Source organism: Vulpes lagopus, chromosome 6 (assembly GCF_018345385.1).
Source record: "Vulpes lagopus strain Blue_001 chromosome 6, ASM1834538v1, whole genome shotgun sequence".
NCBI classification, from domain to species: Eukaryota; Metazoa; Chordata; class Mammalia; order Carnivora; family Canidae; genus Vulpes; species Vulpes lagopus.
Genome location: NC_054829.1, coordinates 8,512,818 through 8,532,793, shown reverse-complemented (window position 1 = coordinate 8,532,793; position 19,976 = coordinate 8,512,818). Strand labels below are relative to the sequence as shown.

Sequence of the window (19,976 nt, the reverse complement as noted above, 5' to 3'; positions counted from 1 at the left end):
GAGCGAGCCCAGAGAGGCCGCTCCTGTCAAGGCAAGCAGGTGCTCCGCGGAGGCTGCCGCGGTCCGGGCCGGCCAAGCGCAGGGCTGCCTGAAGGTAGCTGTGAGTTGATCCTGCTGGTTGTATTCCCACCAGATGTGCTCCCTTCCTCCGCCCCTGCCTGCCTCCCTCTGGCCTCTCCTTCCTCCCTGCTCTCCTCCGCCTACTGGAGTGTGACCCTGTGAGAGCGGGGCCCCCACCTGCCTCGCTCACCTGTATCCAGAGGCTGGTGCTGTGGCCCCTGATGAACACACCCCTCGTCCGTATTTGTCAGTGGAGTGGCTGAGTGAAGTGGCCCCGATTTGCTCCCCTGTCGTCCGAGTCTCCCTGGGGACGGTGATCTTTACTCCGGAGTCTGACCCCGGAGTCGGGGAGGCTGTGAGCAGAGTGGGAAGCGCTGGCCGCACGGCCAGACTGGCCCTCGACCCTGACTCCACCACCAACCGGCGCCGTAGCCTCGACCTCTGCTGACCCATCTGGGAAATGGGGATATAGTGGCACCTCCAACAGGACAGTGGCACCTCCAACAGGACAGCTGAGTGATTAACTGTAAAATCTCTTGCACATTCCCTGAGTCTACGGCAGGGCCTCCGTGCTGGTAGCAGCAAGTGCTCAGGAAATGTGTACCAAAGGACACACTCACTCGGGGGCCGTTCCCAGCAAACACACACTGGGAGCCCAGTAGATGCCAGAGCCAACCCTGAGCCTAAGGCACATCCACCCCTGGAGTGACCCAGATGGCCTGGAGCAGGGACGGTCTCTTCATGGGTCCATGAGGGGTCCACCGTCCCCATCCCCAGCCTGGAGCCTTTACTCCCATCCCTGGAGTGCAAACGTGCTGACATCTTATGTGTGAGGCTTTGGGAATTAGAATCACTCTTCTGGGGAGTGTGTCTCTGTACGCCAGATGCTCTGAAGGGTTCATACCCGTCGACTCCGAAGTTCCGTGCCTGGGCATCTGACCCAATAAATAAAAATGCGTGTACAAGCATGTATTTACGCTCAAATGCACATATGGGATGCTTATCAGTGCATTATTTATAAAAGGAAAAAAAACGAAATTCCTGAATCTCTAATTCTAGGGGGAGGCTTAAATCAGGGTGTGTAAGGACGCCTCGGTGGCTCAGTGGTTGAGCCTCTGCCTTTGGCTCAGGGTGTGATCCTGGAGACCCGGGATCGAGTCCCGCATCAGGCTCCCCGCAGGGAGCCTCCTTTTCCCTCTGCCTGTGTCTCTGCCTTTCTCTCTCTGTGTGTCTCTCATGAATAAATAAATAAAATATTTTAAATAAATATATTGGGGTTTGTATTTGTGGTGGAATAGTGTACAACGGGTAAAATGGTGTTTGATGGACTTGTCATACAGGAATGTAAAACCACATATTCAGACGTGTTTTCTCTCTCTCTGTCTCACACACACCTACACCCGCATTCACTCACCTAGGAAAAAGGTGCCAAAGAAAAATGGCACAATGTTAACAGTGACTAACCTAAAGCAGTGAGGCAGATTCTCAATTTTTCTTTTTTTTTTTTTTTTAAGATTTTATTTATTTACTTATGAGATACAGAGAGAGAGGGGCAGAGACACAGGCAGAGGGAGAAGCAGACTCCATACAGGGTCTCCAGGATCATGCCCTGGGCTGAGGGTGGCGTTAAACTGCTGAGCCACCCAGGCTGCCCTCAATTTTTCTTTATCATCTTTCACATCTCCTTAATGTTCTGAGCGTGATAACTTTACGATGAGCAGAGGCAGGGACGGCGTTTTACAAGCCGTGCCGGCGTGGAGGGCCTGGCCTAGAGGGGTCTGTACGTCCCGGCGACTGTCGGCGGCTGTGGGTGCGCTGCCCCGCTGCTGTGTGCCTTAGTGCTTCCATCTGTGAAATGGGCATGAGCGTATCTGCCTCCAAGCGTTGCTTAAAAGCTATCTCCTCACTAGCTTCAACCTGGCACTGCCCGTGAGAACGAACACGAGGAGAGCCCCGTGAGAGGCTGTGTGTGCACACTGCCTGAACAGGCAGCTGTGTCTTGGGGGGGTGCCTCCCGAGCCCCATGAGCCCCAGTTAATTCTCTGTCTCCCTCTCCGCAGCTGCCCATGATGGGAGGCGCCTTCATGGACTCGCCCAACGAGGACTTCAGCACGGAGTACTCCCTCTTTAACTCCTCCACCAACGTCCACGCGGCCTCCAACGGCCAGGGCCAGCTGGAGGAGCCCCCGCGGTCCTCCAACGACGCCGTCTTGCTCTGGATTGCCATCATAGCGACACTGGGGAACATTGTGGTGGTTGGGGTGGTGTACGCCTTCACCTTCTGAGGTTCGGGGCGCCCACGAGCTCCGGGCCGGCTCACCCCGCGCTGGGCTCACGGCAGGGCCAGGCTTTGCTCGGGGCACCGGCACTGTTGGCCTTTGGCTGTGCCCACATTCTGGAACCAGGAGCTCTGACCACGCACACAGCCTCTCCGGGGGCAGCGACCCTGCAGGGTCGGGAATTCCCCCAAGCAGCCCTGATTTCCACATTTTCCGTGCTGTGGTCAAGCTGATCCAGAAAACACGGGAGCGTGAGCTTCCAGCCCCTGGAGGCGTGATGGGGCAAAGACTTCGAGGAGCAAATTGGAAGATTTTTGAAACCGTATTCCAAGAAGGTAAGAGCAGAGGAAACAGCCAGTTAGGTGTGAAATATGGACATGGTTGGACGATCGCTTGCCGGCAGTAAATAATCACGTATGTGTCTTGTTTTTATGCCAACTTACACCCCTGGTGTGTGGGGTGCCGGGCAAGAGCAGCCCTCAGAACTGGAGTGTTCCCAGCCCAGCCTTGGTCTCCCACTCAGCCCTCCGGAATACCGGTGGTGGTTACTGGGCCATAGAACATTCCTCGTGTGACTTGGACAGGGCACCTCTGTCACCAGACACTTGGCCCCTTTTGAGACCCCGATGCATCGGGAAATCCAAGGCCGGGGGGATTACTGGTGACGTGGTGGGATTTCCAGGGGTAGGGGGTTCTCTGCTGGACGGACTTGCTCTTCTTTTTAAAAAGAGAAGCAGCGCCTTTAAAACTGCACATCTGCCAAGTAGTCAGACCACCTGCCTGAAGACGCTCTTTCTCCTCTGAGCAATCACGGGACTTTAGGGATGGCGGGCTCATGCCCACCTGATCTTCCGACGGATGGGAGGGAGAGGGCGATTGGCGGGTGATCACAGGGCAGGGTGCTGGAGCCCCCGGGGCAGGAGGGACGCTTCCTGACTCACCAGGCTCTCTCAGCCCCAAAGAAGCACTCTCTTAAGCAAGTTCCGACTTCTCAGCTGCCCTCGGGGAGAATGTCCACGGGGTCTGGAAGCTGTGTGCCAGGTGGGCAGGGTGCTCAGACTCCTGCATCGTACCCTGGGTTTGGTGACCGTGTTCCCCTGAAGGCAGGGACGAGCTCTGTCCGAGTCAGCCTCCTTGCATTCCTCCAAGTCGGTGGCTGGGGGGTCTGGGAGGCAGGGGAGCCTCCTGCAAAGACCAGAACCGGATGGGAGACACTGGGAGAGAGGGGCAGCACGGAAAAGGACTCTCTCTTCTGTCCTTAGAAAAGGCCCCTGCACGGTATCTCCCTTCCCCAGATGGCTCCCCTGTGCCCAGCAGAGTGGGAGAGGCTCACACGCGGGCTCCCTCACTTGCAGGCCAAGAGTGGCTTTCTCCTCGCCCCCCTGCTCCCCCGTGCCGTGCAAAAGAAAATAAATGCTCTAAACGTCCCCTATGTGGTTGAGAGACTTAAAAGCCTGGGTGGGAAGCTGTGGTGCTGTTTGGGGACAATTGCAAAAAGGCTAATTGTGTGTCCCTGTGGTCTCAGGAGAAATGAGCGTTCCTGATGACAGGCAAAGGGACGTCTTAATTGTCCAGAGGCAGTCATTCGCCTGCGAGGTTGGCGCTGAGCTGCTGTGATAACAGGATTACCAGCCCAACCTCCAGACAGCGTTAGCAGACGGCCGCCAGTTCTGTTTAGCCACATCTGTCACTGTGGCTGTGCACGCGTGCACAAATGCTGTGGCTCAAGTGGAGGTCACGAGCGCAGAGAGCCAGCGTGACCCTTGCAGAGAGGGACCTTGTGCCTGGGCTCCTTCTGGAATCACTGACAGGGCTGTGCTAACCGTGGGACCAGGCTGGGGGCTGGGCTGCGTGGCTAGCCATGGCGTGGCCGTCACCCCGGCTACTTCTCTAGCAAACTCTTCTCCGTCCCAAGCCCCCACGTGTGCCCCATCAGCAAGGGCTTTTCTTATACAGGTGTCTTCAGGAGAACCCAAGGAGGAGGTCCAGAGCCAGGATGGGGAACCCAGGTGATGCTTGGTGTCTTTGTGGGGGTCACTCTGGCCCAGATATCCTGATTCCTTACCTTCTGACCCCACAGCCTCAAAGGAGCCCTGTGAAGAGGCAGGTGACAGCTCCCTGTCCTCCAAATGGCCTGTGGCGATGGCAGTGGGAGAGAGGGTTCTGTGTGCTGTGACAGAGGAGGAGCAGAGTGTGGTCCTAGCTCTAAGGAAAGACTCCGCGTATCCAGGGCAGCCCTGGCGGGCCGGGTGTTCTCTGGGTAATTCTGGGCACAGGGGTCTCCCCCGTGAAGGCTTTCATTTCCCCTGGCATAAATGCCAGTTAAATTCAACTTCCAAATATTTCCCTCTCTTCAGTGTCAGGACCACAGACACAGGACCTGGAGCTTGAGGGACCATCTTATTCAAACTGCCTTCTACGACTGTCCCAGTCTCCTACAGTATTTTTATCCATTTTTTTTTTCCCACCACCACTTAGATAACAAGGATAGATGTGCATGAGAATGTCCAATTAAGGGTAAAGGACAGATTTCCAGCCAGAGAGGGTGCTGTGCTGTCCCGCCCGCCTTACTTAGCTCGGCTCTGCCTTGGATGTTAGGTAACAGGCAGGCACGGGGCTAGAGACGCACATGTATGTGTTTAATCTGGATGATTACCTCACAGCATCATTGCTCCAGTACGTAGATATGGAACCAGAAGCTCAGAGGGGCGGGGGGGAGGAGGGCGGGTGTTGGAGGGGAATGGGTGATGGGCACTGAGGTGGACACTTGACGGGATGAGCACTGGGTGTTTTTCTGTATGTTGGTAAATTGAACACCAATAAAAATTAATAAAAAAAAAAAAAAAAAGAAGCTCAGAGGGGCGGAGTAACTTGCCTGAGGCCACACAGCATGAAAGTGGCAAGCTGAGATTTGAGTGTGGACCCTCCGGCTCTAAAGCCAGCCTCCTGCTGCTGCACCATGCTGCCGTCAGTGGCTGGGTGGCACCTCCAGGGTACATTTAAACAAGGCTCTGGGTCTACAGAGGCCATTCCCCAAGGCCCCATGTCATGGTGTGGCCCGGGCCAGCTCTGGCTTCCTCCACAGGTAGAAGTCTGATCGTCCTCCGAATGGGGCGTGCTCGTCCCCCTGCCCATTGCCCTCTCTTTGTCTAAGCTTCAGGGATGAGGCCCTGTCACCTGCCCCTCTCTTTAAAGTTGAGCACAAGAGTTTTTGTGTGGCCAGAGAAGTTACTAGAGAGCAGCTTTCTTGGGAGACGTGCAGAAGGACCCTGACCATGACCGAGAGCCCAACAAAGGGGTTCGTGCAAGGAGGGAGGCTCAGGCAGCCAGAACCGCCGAGGAGGGTCAGGATGGTCCGTGTTGTGGGTGAGGCTCCAGCCCAGGCTCAGGCCTTCTGTTGAGACCCTCTCCCGAGCAGGCAGGATGGAGGCTCCTGTCCCACGCCCCAGCCTGGGGCTCCCACCTGGCTTCTCCTAGGTAAGGTTGGCCCCAGAGCCCACCTTGACTTAATGAGCCGATGCTGAGGAAGAAGGGGCTTGCCTCTTCAGGAGCTGCTCTTCAGAGAAGGGGTCCTGCGTTTGCTGGAATGTTCCCCGTGCTTGGGCCTCTGACATGCCTCCTCATCTCCCCTCTGCAAGCCACAGGTGTCCGTACCTGTGTTTGTTTGCATGTGGGACACTTCACTGAAAAAAGCAACACCTGCTTTAGGAGGGCTGGAGCCACTGTCACGGGAGCTTTGGAGGAGAGGCCAAGAGGACACGTTAGCCAGGTGTGTCCGGAGGAGATTCCACCTCCTGCACGGGCCTGGGCAGGGTGATTGCTCTGCTGTCCCTCCCTTTTCCCTGAGATCGAGGTCAAGAGGCAGGTGAGAGTTCCCTGCCCTCCCCCTGCCCTCCAGAGAGAGGCGATTGTATCTTCTTTCAGGAGATCCCTGGGATCGGAGGGGAAAAGTTAGGGAGGGCAGGCTAGTACCACTCGGCTGGGGAGGCAATAAGCCATTTTCCAGCCGGTTCCAAATGGAAGGCCTGGATGCCGGCCAGACCGCTAGCGTATGTTGGAATCCCTCCCTGGAGACTGGAGAAACTCGGCCATCGTCTGCTGTGCGCCTGACTCCTTCCAGACAAATGCTCCTGTCCTTCCTCAGGAGCGTGACCTTCTTTCATCATTAGCAGTGATATTATTGATAATTATTATCCTTACTGTGGTCATCTATCGTGCATCTTCCTTGTGCTCTGTTTGTATCCCATTGACTTCTCAACCCATCCCTGAGAGACAGAAATGAGGTGCAGAGATGGGCACGTTAATTATCATCCCCCCTTTTTTTCTGCTGAGAAAACTGAGGCCAGGCCAGGGCATCTGAGAACCCACATCTAGAGAGCTGTGATTCAGATCCGCCGCTGCTGGCTCCCCAGGCTGGGTGGCTACCCGGTGTCTCCCTGTGTGCACGCTCTCCACCGTGAACCCTCTGGAACGGACCGTCCCAGGACGGGGACTCCGAGGCTGGGGCTGTTTGGGTCCTGGATCGAGGATTTCAAGTGTAGGTCCTGGAAGGGGGACAGGAGCATGTGCACGTGTTGAGCAGTCTGAGAACCTCCCAGCAGTAAAGAGGCATTAGAGAGCCCCCAGTGAGGACCTGTAATGTCGGGGCGGGTAAACGTGGTGGTGTTGCCAGCACCAGCCCCAGGACCAGCATCGTGCTCTCTGCCAGCTGTCGCCCGGCGCCCTTGGCCGTGCCCTGGCACGTGCCCTTGACTGCCCCCAGAATGAGTGCTAGTTGGGCTGGGTGCCCTGATGGAACAACCAAGCAGCTGTGCTCAGGGACCCCACGGGAACAGTCAGAGTCCCATTGTCCCGTAGTGGCCTGCCCCACCTCTCCTGCCCTGCCTGCCCCGTGGGCCCCTGGCCTCGGTCATTCCGTGACAGGGACATGGAACAGGCCGGCTGAGCTGAATGCTGAGAGCCCAGAGGGACAGAGTTCATAATCTCCAAGTGGAAAAGAAGGAGCCCCTCCAAGAGACTCAGGTCATCAGAATCAAGTAGGTGTCCAGATGTCCCCAGAAAGTCACTCCTGGGAGATTAGACCTTGGGCATTTTCTTGCCTCTCTTTTTTTTTGGGGGGGGGGGGGCGGGGGGTGTGTGTGACAGAGGACAAAATAGTGCAAACCACAGTGACTGAAGAGAGGAACGATCCCCCAGAGTGAGAAAAGGGCAGCTGTCAGGAGCAAAATGGAATGGTCGAAATGTATGAAAAATTGGCTCCATAGATTTGGGAGTGTAAGTCTGTGTTGTTTGTTTTGAGTCACTGGGAAGGTCATAAATTGTTTTATCAAGAGAGATGATAAAAGCAGAGGGAGCCCTGGGAGAGGCAGGACAGGCTGCACGGTACCCCAGACGTACCCCACACCCATCCTTCGGCCACGGTACGGACTTGCACCTGCTGGAACTCGAGGCAGCTGCTTTCGTGAGGCTCCATCCTCTGGCCCTGGGTCCTTCCCGCCATCCCAGGAGGGCGGCTGAGACCTGTCCTGCCTTGGGGTTAAATCCTGACACATCCCCAAGGCATATGTGCAGGGAACTTGTGTGTTGTGGCAGTTGGGGAAATCCAGAGCCCTTATTCTTCACCATGTGGCCCCTCCATGTGGCTAAGCAGCCACCAGTGATCCCAGGGGCTGTCCCACTACTGTCTTAAGGAAGGAGAGAATCACTGCACGTCCAGTCCAAAGCATTGTCCCAGCAATCCAGGTGATTCTGACCAGGGCTCTGCATGCTGGTAGGGAGGGAGTTTCCAAACGTTCACACTTCGGGGGGACGGAGTCTCTGAGAGGTTTGTGAGAGCTCGGGCTGGTCGGCAGGAGCCCAGGGCATCCATGTAGCAGCGTTTCTCAACCATTATGCCGGTGGTTCTCAACCTTGGAAAATCCTGTCCTTTCAGGGGAACTTTGGCAATGTCCGAAGACAATTTTGGTTTTCACAACTTGATGGGGGGTGACCTCCTACTGGCATCTAGCGGACAGGAGCCCGCGATGCTGCTGAACACCCCCAACAACACAGAATGAATGATCTGGCCCCAAAACACCAATTGTGGTGAAATGGGGAAAGCCGGCGGTGGGCAATGCTAGCTCCAAAGCTCCGCTTTTCCCCCTTTTGTGAGTCACAGAAGACATCAGAGCTCTTCTGGGCAACAGCAGGGATCCTGGCTGCGGCCTTGAGGTCAGATAATCCCAGCGGAGGGCAGTGGCCTGCAGCCTAGCAAGTCTTGGGTATCCATGGACTCCCCATCCCCACCACCTTGGGCTCTCAAGGGGAGACTCGGCCCGGATGGAGGAAGCCCTACAAAGCGGATGGGAAGGCGAGGCTGAACTTGTCCCAGTAGCTGTGGTCCCTGGGACCCAGAGGGACCTGACCTCTGCTGCACCTGAGAAGCGCTGCTGGGGTGGGGGGCAGCGGGGAGCTTGGAAGGGATGAGGATGGGAGGGGCTGCCTAACAGCCTGTGGGCAAACCTGCATCTTAACCTTGTTTTTGACTCTCCATGTGCCCCATCCACCCCCCCACCCCTGATTGAAGGCATAGTCACACTTTCTACTATTTAAAGTTTTGCGGAAACCGTATTGTAACGAGCCGCTCTCCAGGCACCAGTTCTTCACGCAGAGAGAATCAGAAACGTTTCTGTGTCTTACTAAGGTTTTCATAATCAACTTGTAAGTAGTTTACTTAATTAATAAAAAAGGTATTTTAACTATTCTTGTAACCCTTTGCTACTCAACACCCCCCACCCCCAGTTTTGCGATGAGATCACTAACTTTTACTACAGTGAAAAGGCGATTTCTTAATGGAGGGCTTCAAGGCGCTCTTTGGTGAAAAATATCTAACCTTGGTGGATGTAAAAATGTGGCTGTGGAGTCGTGTCCGTTGTCAGCACTATTGCTTTTGTCTTTTTCTATTATGATCATTAAACACAAAAATCAAAAACGTTACCTCCTAAGTGTCTGAATCCAACGTGTGCTTTAGCTAAGGATGCCATCGATTTGTCGCAGCTAGGCTCAGCCCCAGGCACGTCCGTCCTGGTGCCCCGTCTGCCCCACTCAAGGAAGGATGACGACCCCCCCCTCCCCGGGGCCCTCCCCAGGCCCCCGGCCTCACACCTGGAACAGACCACAGGAGCCGCATCCACTTCCCCATCGGGAGCCCTCACCCTGTGAGTCCTCTGAGAGCAAAGTGTATCTTACTCAACCTTTTAATCCCCCGCACCTAACACCGTGCCTGACTCACCGTCAACACCCAACAGACATTCAGGGAATGAATGAATGATGTCTCAAAGACCGGCCCAGTGAGCCTGAATTTATAGTTTCATTCATTCACTGATGGCAGCAAACATATGGCACTGACTAGGTGTTCCGTGCAGCTCTGAGCTCTTTACACATATTAGCTCACTTTGTTGCCACAGCAACTGTATAAAGTAGGCACCACTGTTAGCCTGTTTCTGTTTTTACGAAAGAGGAAACTGAGGCAGGGCGCATTTCCTGGCCCAGGGCCATGTAGCTGGTGTCTCTCGGTGGCAGGACCAGGACTGGAATCCAGGCAGGGCTCAGAGTCCGTATTCTAATGGCTGTAAAATGCCTCCTTGACATTTGTTGAGCTCCAACTGTGTTGCAGCAGGGACGCTGGGGCAGGTGAGCGGCCCCTGTCCCCGAGCACATGCTTGAGGTAGAGAGAGCCACAGAGAATGTCGCTGTCAGTGTTACGTGCCCAAATGAAAAGGGACCAGGTGTTGAGTCCTGCACCAGGGTCCCTATTAATGGGTCCATATCAGGCCCCAAAGGCAGTCCTCTCTGGTCCCACTGAGGCAGGAACAGTGCAAGAAACTGATGGGCTTCGTGGCTTAGGCAACAGCTGACAGCTAATGGGAGCTTAGACCCACAGCCCTGGGCCCCAACTTGAAGTCTGGTCATCCTAAAAGGTAGGAGGGGTCTACCTCTGGAGGGGGTGTGGGATGGGGCAGGCCAGTCAAAAAATCCACGGATCAGGTGTCAAAGGCTTTAATGACCAAGCGGTCTTGGGCTGCAGAAAACCCCCCTCAACACACACACACACACACACACACACACACACACACACACCTCCCACCCTGATTACAGTCTCAGACCCGTTCCAGTGCTTCTGGTCCCTTCTGTCAAGGAGGAAGGCTGCTCCTTCAGGGTTCCCAGAGAAGCGGAGGACCTGCCACTGTCAGGTCCAGCTCCCTAATCCGTGGGACCCAGTGTCAAATGAAAACGCGGAGCTCTTGTTCATCGTTCGGAAGAATTTCAAGATAGTGACCCCAGGGCAACAAACCAAGCATAGGGCCCTTCTGAGCACGGGGACCCCTGCGACTGCACAGGTCACGCCCATGAATCAGCCCTGGCCACCTCTGCTCTGAGCTACGCGGCCAGGGGAAGAAAGGAACAGATTAACACGCTCCACCCCACACCGTCTTCTCTCCCAGGATGATGCTTCTCCTAGAAGTAATGTCGGCTGCTGTGGAGGAGGCAGAAAGGACCAGAAAACGCTCCCCATTCCTGTATGCTGGCTCCTTTTACTGTGTGACTTTGCCGCTCCCCCATCCAGAGCTGGCGCCTGTCTCCGGACATCTCCGTCTCTGGGCTGGCCTGTGACCTGTGTCGACCAGGAGGTTTTGGCAGGACTCACATTGAGCCAGTCCTGGGCCTAAGCCTCAGGAAGCCTTGCAGTTCACTGGGGCCCCTGGGTGCGTGTCCGACTCTTGATCTCAGTCAACTCAGGTCTTGATCCCAGGGCCGTGAGTTCAGGTCCTGCATTGGGCTCCACGCTGGTTGGGCATGGAGCCTACATAAAAAACGAAAAAAAAAAAAAAGACGACTTGCAGTTTCCTGTCTTGATGACTTTGGAATCCTGTGGAGCCAAGGCTGGCGTGCTAGATGAGAGCCCGGGCCACTGTGCCAGCCGACATCCCCCCAGGGGTGTCCAATGGAGGGGAGAGATCCAAGGAAAAGAAGATGTTCCACAATATCAAATGCTGCACAGGGTTCCCTAGGCAGCAAGTAAAGCCAAACAGATCACTGAGGGCTGCCTGGAGGAGGCAAGACTCAACCTTGCATGGAATCTGGAGAAACAGGTGCACAGAAGAGGGGTGCAGGGGTGCTGCGCGGGTGGTTGGGACGTCAGGCTGGAGCCTGGAGGGCAAGGCAGTCCTGGGGATATGGGTGATTAGCAGATAAAGCCAGCTCGAAGGAGCCCCGGATGTCAGAGTGGGAGGGTCTTGGTGGGCAGTGCGCTGCCATCAGCTGTCCCCAAGCAGGGCTGGGCCTCGGGGAGGAGGGGAAACAGTGTCTGGAGGAGGAATATATTGTCTTGATATTTTAACGGTTTGAAATGGGTTTGCTGGCTCAGGATGTCAACACGCAATATTGGGCCCGTAAAGAGGTGAACGTTCGAACAACCACAGCTCTCCAGTCCGGGGAGCCAGCCGGTTGCTGGGTTGGTGGGGCAGGTGGGCTCCCTTCCTGAACAAAGCTGCCTGTCCCCTTTGGCTCACCCTTGTGTCCCCCCCGCCCAGTGCCCAGCCCAGGCGTGGCCCGGTGTCATACCTCCCCACGAGTGGGTGGATAAATAAACCAGAGCAGGTGGGATGACAAACGCACCGCCCTCCGACACCCAGTGGCACGGCCATCCCAGTGTCACCCCTGGAGCTGTCTGAGCCGACGGGGGAGGAGGAAGAAGAGGAGGAGGGGAGGGAGGGTGGTGGGGCCCCCAGGGGTTCTGGGGCCCCTGCTCCCACAGCTCCGAAGCCTGCCCTCCCTGGTGATTTTCCATTTGGCTCGGGCAGGCCTCCATTCATTTAGGAACCTGCAGGGTGCTGGCCTGGCCAGGGCAGCAGAAATGGCTGGACGATGAATATTTATGCAAGCTGGGCGGCGGGGGCCTTTCCTGCAAAGGACACAAATAACATTAACCACCATGGCAACCGCACTGGCTTGCAAGCTCTTTCCAACCCAGCTTTGATCCTCCAGGCGCAGGGGAGGGGGTGCTCCTGTGTGGGCCCCTCCCAACCCACAGCAACCTGCCTCTATCACTCCGGGCTGGGCTCTGAGATGCCTGGGGAACAGGGAAGGCCCCTCTCTCTTGCAATTTCCTGGGCGACGGGAGCGTCTTTAATCCTAACCAGGTGACCCCGGGTGGGGTCCTTATGGCTGAGGCTTGGAACTTTTGGCCCCACCCTCACTCTTTACGGGGAGGTGAGGGGCTGGAGGTAAGTCATCCATCCTGCCTGCTCAAAGCAACCCCCATTAAATCCCTAAACCAGGGATTTGGGAGAATGTCCAGGTGGAGGAACCCAGCCACATGCCAGGGGGTGGTGCACCCCAAACTCCACGGGGTTGGATGCACCTGCACCAGGACCCTCCCAGCCTTGCTCTGGTTGCTCAGCCGTGTTCTGTGTGACACAACATCCTTTATCACAAACTGGCAAACACGGTCCAGTGTTTCCCTGAATTCTGTGAGCTGTTCTAGCAAATCATGGAACCCGAGGAAGGTGGTGTGGGAAGGTCCCCAACTGACCAGTCGGACACAAGTGTGGGGACCCTGGGGGCCATCTGATGTGGGGGCAGTCCGGTGGGTCTGAGCCCATAAGCCCCCAGGTAGTTAGTGTCAGGAGGGAAGGAAAGTACAGGCCCCCCCCAGGGGTGTCCGAGAGTCGGAGAAACCATCACGGTGTAGAGCACCCCACACGTTCCGTGTCGGGAGAATCGTTCACAGAGGAACAGTTTTCCTTCAGTAACATCGAGTGGATGCTTCGATGTTATTGATAAATGTTTGGAGAAAAATAAAGCAGGCCGGGCTGGAGGGAAGGGACACACCATTGGGGAGGGATGTCAGGAACCTGGCAATGGTGACCAAGGCCCAGCAGGAGAAGTTCAGGTATGACAAGGGTGCCCTGGGTGACCACTGTCAGCAGGGACGCCCGGCTTTGTGCAGAGGTTACAGAGGGAGTGAGAAGGGGCAAGCGTGGGCCTTGGGGGGCTCAGGGAGGGTCAGGAGTGAACAAATACGAAGGAGGGGCCAGCTGGGCCCGCTTGCTGGCAGCTCTGCAAACGACGTCCACCCTCCCGCAAAGCCCAGGAGACAGGCCCCATTTTCCCCCCACAATGACATTTTGGGGGGGCGGGGGAATGGCTCTAAGATGGTTGAGAAAGGCCCTCCTTGGTTGTGGGTGGTCCAGAGACAGAGGGTTCACTGTGTAAGCAGCCCCCCCAAACACACACCCCTTTTCTTTAGTAAATGCTCTTAAGAAAAGAAGGTCAGGGGCTTATGTCAGGTGTTGGCTAGAAAGACAGTGAATTCTTTGGACAGCCCTGAGCTTTTCCAGACGGGCTGGGGAACCCCGGGGACAGGCCTTTGGCTGCCAGATGCCTGTGCGAAGTCTCTCCGGGTGGGGGTTCGGAAGGAGTCATCAAATGCCAGGAGAGCTGCTGTTCTCAGAACTCCTGCTCCCAGGGGTGTGGTGGTGGCTCAGCCCAAGATGACAGGTCGAACCCTCCACCCGACCGTCGTGCCCAGCACCGCCCCCCCCGCCCCCACCCCAAGGAGCTGGGTGGAGAAGAGAGTTCCACACGCAGTTCTTGTGGTCAAGTGTGGTCTTGCCCCAGAAATGCCTTGGGAAATAGCACCCCCCATCCATCCATCCATCCATCCATCCATCCATCCACCCACTTCACAATCATTCGCTGAGCCTCCGGGCGGAGCCAGACACAGGGGCCTACGGCCTGGCTTCCCCACCCCACACCCTCCAAGGCACTCCCCGTCCAGTCTTGAAGTCCCACTCAGAGATGTGCCCCAGCTCTCCCCCGAGACCAAGCCTCTGAAAGCACCTTGTTACCAGCAGGGGGGCGTGTTGTCCTTGGTGTGTGCCCGGTGGTACCTCTTACCTTCTTGGCCCTGCTCCTACGTGGAGGGGGCAGCCCCACATGGCTCTGGCAGGTGCCCCTGGGATCAAGCACCTCCAGCCGTCAGGCTCCACTGCTGTGTGCTGATAGACCGCCCAGCATCCACCGTCCCTCCTTTAAGTATAGCATCCCATCTTCTTTTGGGGAGCCGCCCTCTCTATCCAGGTACTCGGGTCACCCCAGGGTCCATGACCACAGTGATCTGCACAAGGTGGGCACGTGGCTCTGGCCCAGCCCGCTGTGACATTTTACCTGCCTGGCTCCAGTGACTGGGTCAGCAATGGTCATGTGGCCACACACAGGGGGCCGGACGATCCCTTGGCTTGTAAGGGAACACCAGGAAGGTTCTCTGCTGCATGGAGAGTCATGAGGACGAGGACGTGACTGTATTGGCCAACTGCCATCTTGCCCCCACAAGAAGAACCATCTAAGAAAGCTGCAGAGGACACAGAACCCGGTGGTGGAAAGAAATGTTGGTTCCTGATGGGTCTGACTACACTCCTGGATCAAGCCACACCTGAAGGCCCACCTGTGGGATTCTCTGCTACATGAGCTAACAAATCCCCCGTGTGTCTGAACCAGTTTGAGTTGGGTTTCTACCCCTTGTAATAGGCTTCACTGACACTCTCAATGCACTCTGCCCTTTAACCCCCAGGACAGCTGGCCCACCCTTTGGGGTCAAGCACTAGGGACTCCCTCCTATTCAACATCAACCATCCTGGGCTCCCTTGCCTGGCTGCAACCTCAGTCTCTCTCTGCTCCACCCACCTCCCCGTGGCCCCAGTGGTTTGCACTCTGAGACGACTGCAGGCTCAGCTTTTCTGGCTTGATACCTTATCCCCGGCCTTGGTCTTGCCCTTCGGTCTCTGATCACTGCACACACTTTCCATCAATGAGCCCGAGGACCCAGGACCTGACCCTGGGATCAGCCTATGTGCCTAGCATCCCTTTGGATCAGGCCCCCGAAGAATGACAACCCATCGGACAGTGCACTCCCTATTTTTTTCTCATCAGTAGAATGTTGTGGAGGGTAGGGGCAGCCCCAAACAATCCCGGGTCATTATTGTTGCTCCGGGGAGCCTAACAAAGCCACACAGGCACAGCCCTCTAGAGCTTCAGCGTTCTTTGACATACATTTTCTTTCTTTTTTTCTTAAGATTTTATTTATCTATTTGGCAGAAAAAAAGAGAGAGGGTGCACAAACACGGGGGAGAGGCAGGCAGAGGGAGGGGGAGAAGCAGACTCCCCACCAAGCAGTGAGCCGGATGAAGGGCTCGATCCCAGGACCCGGGCCGGGATCATAACCCGAGCCAAAGGCAGGCCCCACTAAGCCACCCAGGCGCCCTGACATACATTTTCTAATCTGATCTTGTCTTGCCCTTGTGCTGCTCTGCCCAGAATCCCTCCCAGCACATGCATGCTTGGGTTTGTCCCCGTTTCAGGATGCTTTTGTCCCCACCTGTAACACCAGACAACTGCCCTCCAGCTAAGGGGCTTGGCCCACTTGGAGGAAGCTGCTGGAAAGGCCTGAGCCTGCTTCCCCCTGCCAGCCCCCAGGGCAGCCCCTTAACCAGTGACTGACAGGCGCCCCTCCTTTGCCTCTAATGGGACAGAACTTGCATTTCCGAGCTCCCTGCAGGATCGGGCTGAGGCTGCCCTCTGCAGGGCTTTGCCTGAACCGGCTACCCTGGCTTTGCTCTCCGCCCTTTCCTGCCTCCCTCCAGCTTTTCCCAGTATCCCCAGAAGAAAAATCACTTGCACGTGAACCTTGTCTCAGGTCTGTTGCTGGGGATCACATCTAAAGCGATCACCCCAACTGCTCTGAGGGCTAGATAGGTTCATCTCCATTTTACTGATGGGAAAGCTGCAGCTCAGAGAGGTTAGGACACTCGTCCAATGTCACACAGCCGGTTCAAACCCAGTTCTTCTGGACCCCGCAACCCAAGCAGCCCCTTCCTCCACTGATCGATTAGACACCCAAAGCTGCCCCCCAGCAATCAGTCCTCATAAGCTAGACTTCAGTGTGCTCTCTCGTGTCACATCGCGGTACGATGTGCTGCTTTGGATCTGCAGCAGTGGCTGACCTCCAGCCTCACGTTCAGGGCCTGAGCCTAAGGAGGCTCTCTGTGGCCCCAGGGTCCTTGTGGATCTCCACAAGGACCATCCACATCCATGGCCCCACATCCTTTTCCTTGCTCTGTGAGTCAATACTGTGGATCCTGAGATGGAAGCCGTCACCTGTCCATCCCTAGGACCCCTGAAGAGCAGGGACACGCAGCAGCTGTCAGGGGATCCGAGCACAACCGCAACTGCTTCCCAGGCAGAAAGAAGCTTGCTACGGGAGTCAGTGTTGAAACCTGATCTTTAACTTGTGGATGTGAACCACCTTGTAGATATGAACTAACATTCACCAAGCCTCTATTCTGCGGCATCGTATACCGCCAGTGAATGCCAAGGAATTGACGTGTATCAGGGTCATGTCCTATTTCTAAAAACCACAAGGAATGATAAATCATCAGAAAAAAAAAAGAATGATAAATCATCAATATACAGTTGCCCCTTGAACAACACAGGAGTTAGGGGCACCAACCCACACACAGCTGGAAATCTGCATTTATCTTCTGACTCCCCCCAAATTTAACTGCTAATAGCCTGCTGTTGACAGAGCCTAACCAATAACATAAACCATCCATTTTTTGCATATTTTGTGTGTCATAGGTATTACACACTGTATTCTTACAACAAAGTAAGCTAGAGAGAAGAAAATGTTATTAAGATAAATCGTAAGGAAGAGAAAGGACATTTGCAGTACTGGACGGTATTTATTGAAAAAAAAAAAACTCTGCCTCGCAGATTCAAACCATGCAGTTCAAACCTGTGCTGCTTAAGGGCCGAGGCCAAGTCAGGATTTGCTAATCTCACTGCACTCTTCGGTTCTGCATATATAGGAAAGTCAAAGGGATTCATAGGTCAATTTGTGCAAAGTTTAAAAACCATATATTTTATGGTAAAGAGCATTTAACCCAAGATGGTCAAAGCACTGATGCTATATATTTGCTGTAAAGAGAATTATAAGAGCTTTAATTTTCAGTATTTAAAAACTGTGTGATAAAAACTTGTGTCCATTAACTGGGGGTGGCGGGGAGGGAGGGCAAAAACATGCTTGTTACAAAGCCACTTGCAAAGATGTCCTTGCGTCCACTCAAGACTTCCCCTCCTTCCCGTGTGCTTAGATTTACTTTGTTTCCGGCCAGGAGGCAGGAGCATTATTTGGTGAATATGAAAATGAAAATATAGTGTCATTGCCGATGTGGACATGCAAACATGTGATGACCCTTGTGGAATGCGATTCTCCTTCCCCCGGAGCGTTTGGCAGGAGCCAGGACTCCCTCTCCAGCCCTCCCCACCTGCTGTCCCCTCCTCCAGGAAAGGAGTGCGTGTGTGCCTGTGTGTGGCTCTACCTATGTTGACACTTTCCAACTCCTTGGAAACCCATTCAAAATCCTGCTTTTCCCGGAAACCCCCCCACCCCCACCCCGGTGCATTAATTCACTCCCCAAAACTGCCCCCAGAGGGCACCATGACTTGCCAATTTTTATCAGGAGATTATGTTCCCAAACAGGGAGTCGCCTAAACCACACAGGAAATTGAGCAGAACCCCCTCCCTCCTTTGGGCCCAGATCCTGCACCGCAGAATGAAAGGCGGGATCCAGACTGGTGAGCCTCAGCCCCAACCCAGGCCTCAGACCTCTTCCCGTGGGCCTGCGCCCGGGCCTGGCTCGATTTTGTGTTAATAAAGCTTCTCATAGGAGGATGACGTGCAGACAGAAAAACCCACATACCATACATGTACAGTTCTGTGAATATTCACAAAATCATCACACCCGTGAACCAAGGACTCAGGTCAATAAGGCACATGTCGTCGGCTCATCCAGAAATCCCTTCAGCCTGTACACTGTTGTAGAACTCATTTCAGTTCGTTGCCAAGAACAACAGCAATAGAAAAATCTGGATGTCTGGACAAAATGAAAAGACCCATACAGGGAGGGTGGCTGCCTGCCTGCAGGGGTGGGGGGTGAGGTTGGCTGCAGGTTCAAAAGGAAGTGTAGACTTGTTCACGTCAGGCCCAAGCAGATGGGTCCTTGGCCCCACTTTTTAAAGAACACCTGCTTGTCCTCCTCTGCATCCCCCTTCCTGTAGAGCAGGGAGCCCAAGAGGCCAGGGGTACGTGTCCAGAAGGACCCTTCTTTCTTCCTTCGAGACCAGATTTCACTACTCAGGACACCAGAATTCTGTGTCCTCTTCAAGGCCAAGGAGGTTTGTAGGTTTGGGGAGCTGACTGCCATTGGTGGCTGCACTTTTGGGCCACCATTGGGTAGGGCAGCTGTTTCTGGGATAGGAAAGAGGGCATTAAAGGGAACTCAGATACATAGGTCATGGGGGATAGAACATGGAGGCAGGCCCCAAGCCAGAGCCAGCTCTCTCTGGAGACCATATTCCAGCATAGAACCCCACAGAGCTCGTATTAGGTAGGGTTCTCTGGAGAAATGGAACAGATAGGACATACACAGATAGAGAAAGAAAGATTTATTTCAAGGAATTGGCTCACGCCATTGTGGAATGTGGGAAGTCTAAACTCTGCAGGGTAGGCTGTTGGTCTGGGAATGCAGGTAAGAACATGGATGTTGTGATCTTAACCCCAAATTCCTTAGGACAGCAGGCTGGACACTCAGGCAGGGTTCTAGGCTGCAGTCTGGAGGATTCCTTAGTCCTTTTCCTTGTGGCCTTCAACTGCTTAGATGAGGCCCACCCACAGTCCGGAGGGCAATCTGCTTTATTCAAAGTCTACTGATTTGACTGTTAGCTACATCTACAACATACCTTCACAGCAACACTAAGACTGCTGTCTGCCCAAACAACTGGGCCGCCATAGCCTAGCCACAATGACACATAAAATTAACTGTCATAGAGTCCAAGAAATCCACATCTAAGTCTATATCCACATCCTTCTCGGTAGTTGTGAAGGCGTGGTTGTCGAGACAGAAGAATAAGATAGATTTTATTCAATAATTCTTTAGCTGATTTATAGCTTTTACATACTTGGACTTGGTATATGGGCTTTGTTGGCACAACTGCTCTGGCCTGGCGTGTCTTAAGGGCGGCCTGCCCATAACTCCAGATTGTCTTGTAGCAGGTGACTGCAGTCTCATCTTACCCACTGGCCTCTCTGGGCATTGGGTTTGCAACCCTGGATTCAAAAAACATCAGTCTGGAAAGGGGTAGAGGAGGATGGATTTAGCAGCCTGCTTATTGCTATGAGACCGGCTCTAGCTCTGTGACAATCACAGAGCTGAGGAGGAGGCAGTGCTGTGTGCAGCCGGCACAGGGAAGGTGGCCCCACATCCCCTTGCTGCCACCTCTTCCATCTTTCCCCCAAGGAGCCCACCCAGCGGCCCTCGGGTTGAGAGGGAACAGACGTGGAGGCAGGCTGTGGGGGCCGCATGTGGCCACATGGATTGTCACCACAGAAGGGTCTGGCCTAGGAGCCTTTTGGGGCTGGTGTCCAGCTCTGCGCCTGGCATGGGTTACATCTTCCCAGAGGAAAGGCACCTCTCAATTCCCACAGGGGTACCTATGACCCGAATGAGTTGGTGTGCGGGCCCCAGCAGGTTTTGATTC

General features: G+C 54.9%; 1 protein-coding gene across 1 annotated transcript in view; it reads left to right on the top strand.

Annotated features, from left to right (window-relative positions):
• C6H14orf132 (chromosome 6 C14orf132 homolog) overlaps positions 1 to 3,766 on the top strand; it is a 43,444-nt gene extending 39,678 nt beyond the window's left edge. The window contains exon 2 of the mRNA XM_041759950.1: positions 2,121 to 3,766. Coding sequence (XP_041615884.1) covers positions 2,121 to 2,345 — 225 coding nt within the window. The 3' untranslated portion in view covers positions 2,346 to 3,766. The remainder of the gene's footprint in view (positions 1 to 2,120) is intronic.
• Positions 3,767 to 19,976: the final 16,210 nt, after the last annotated feature.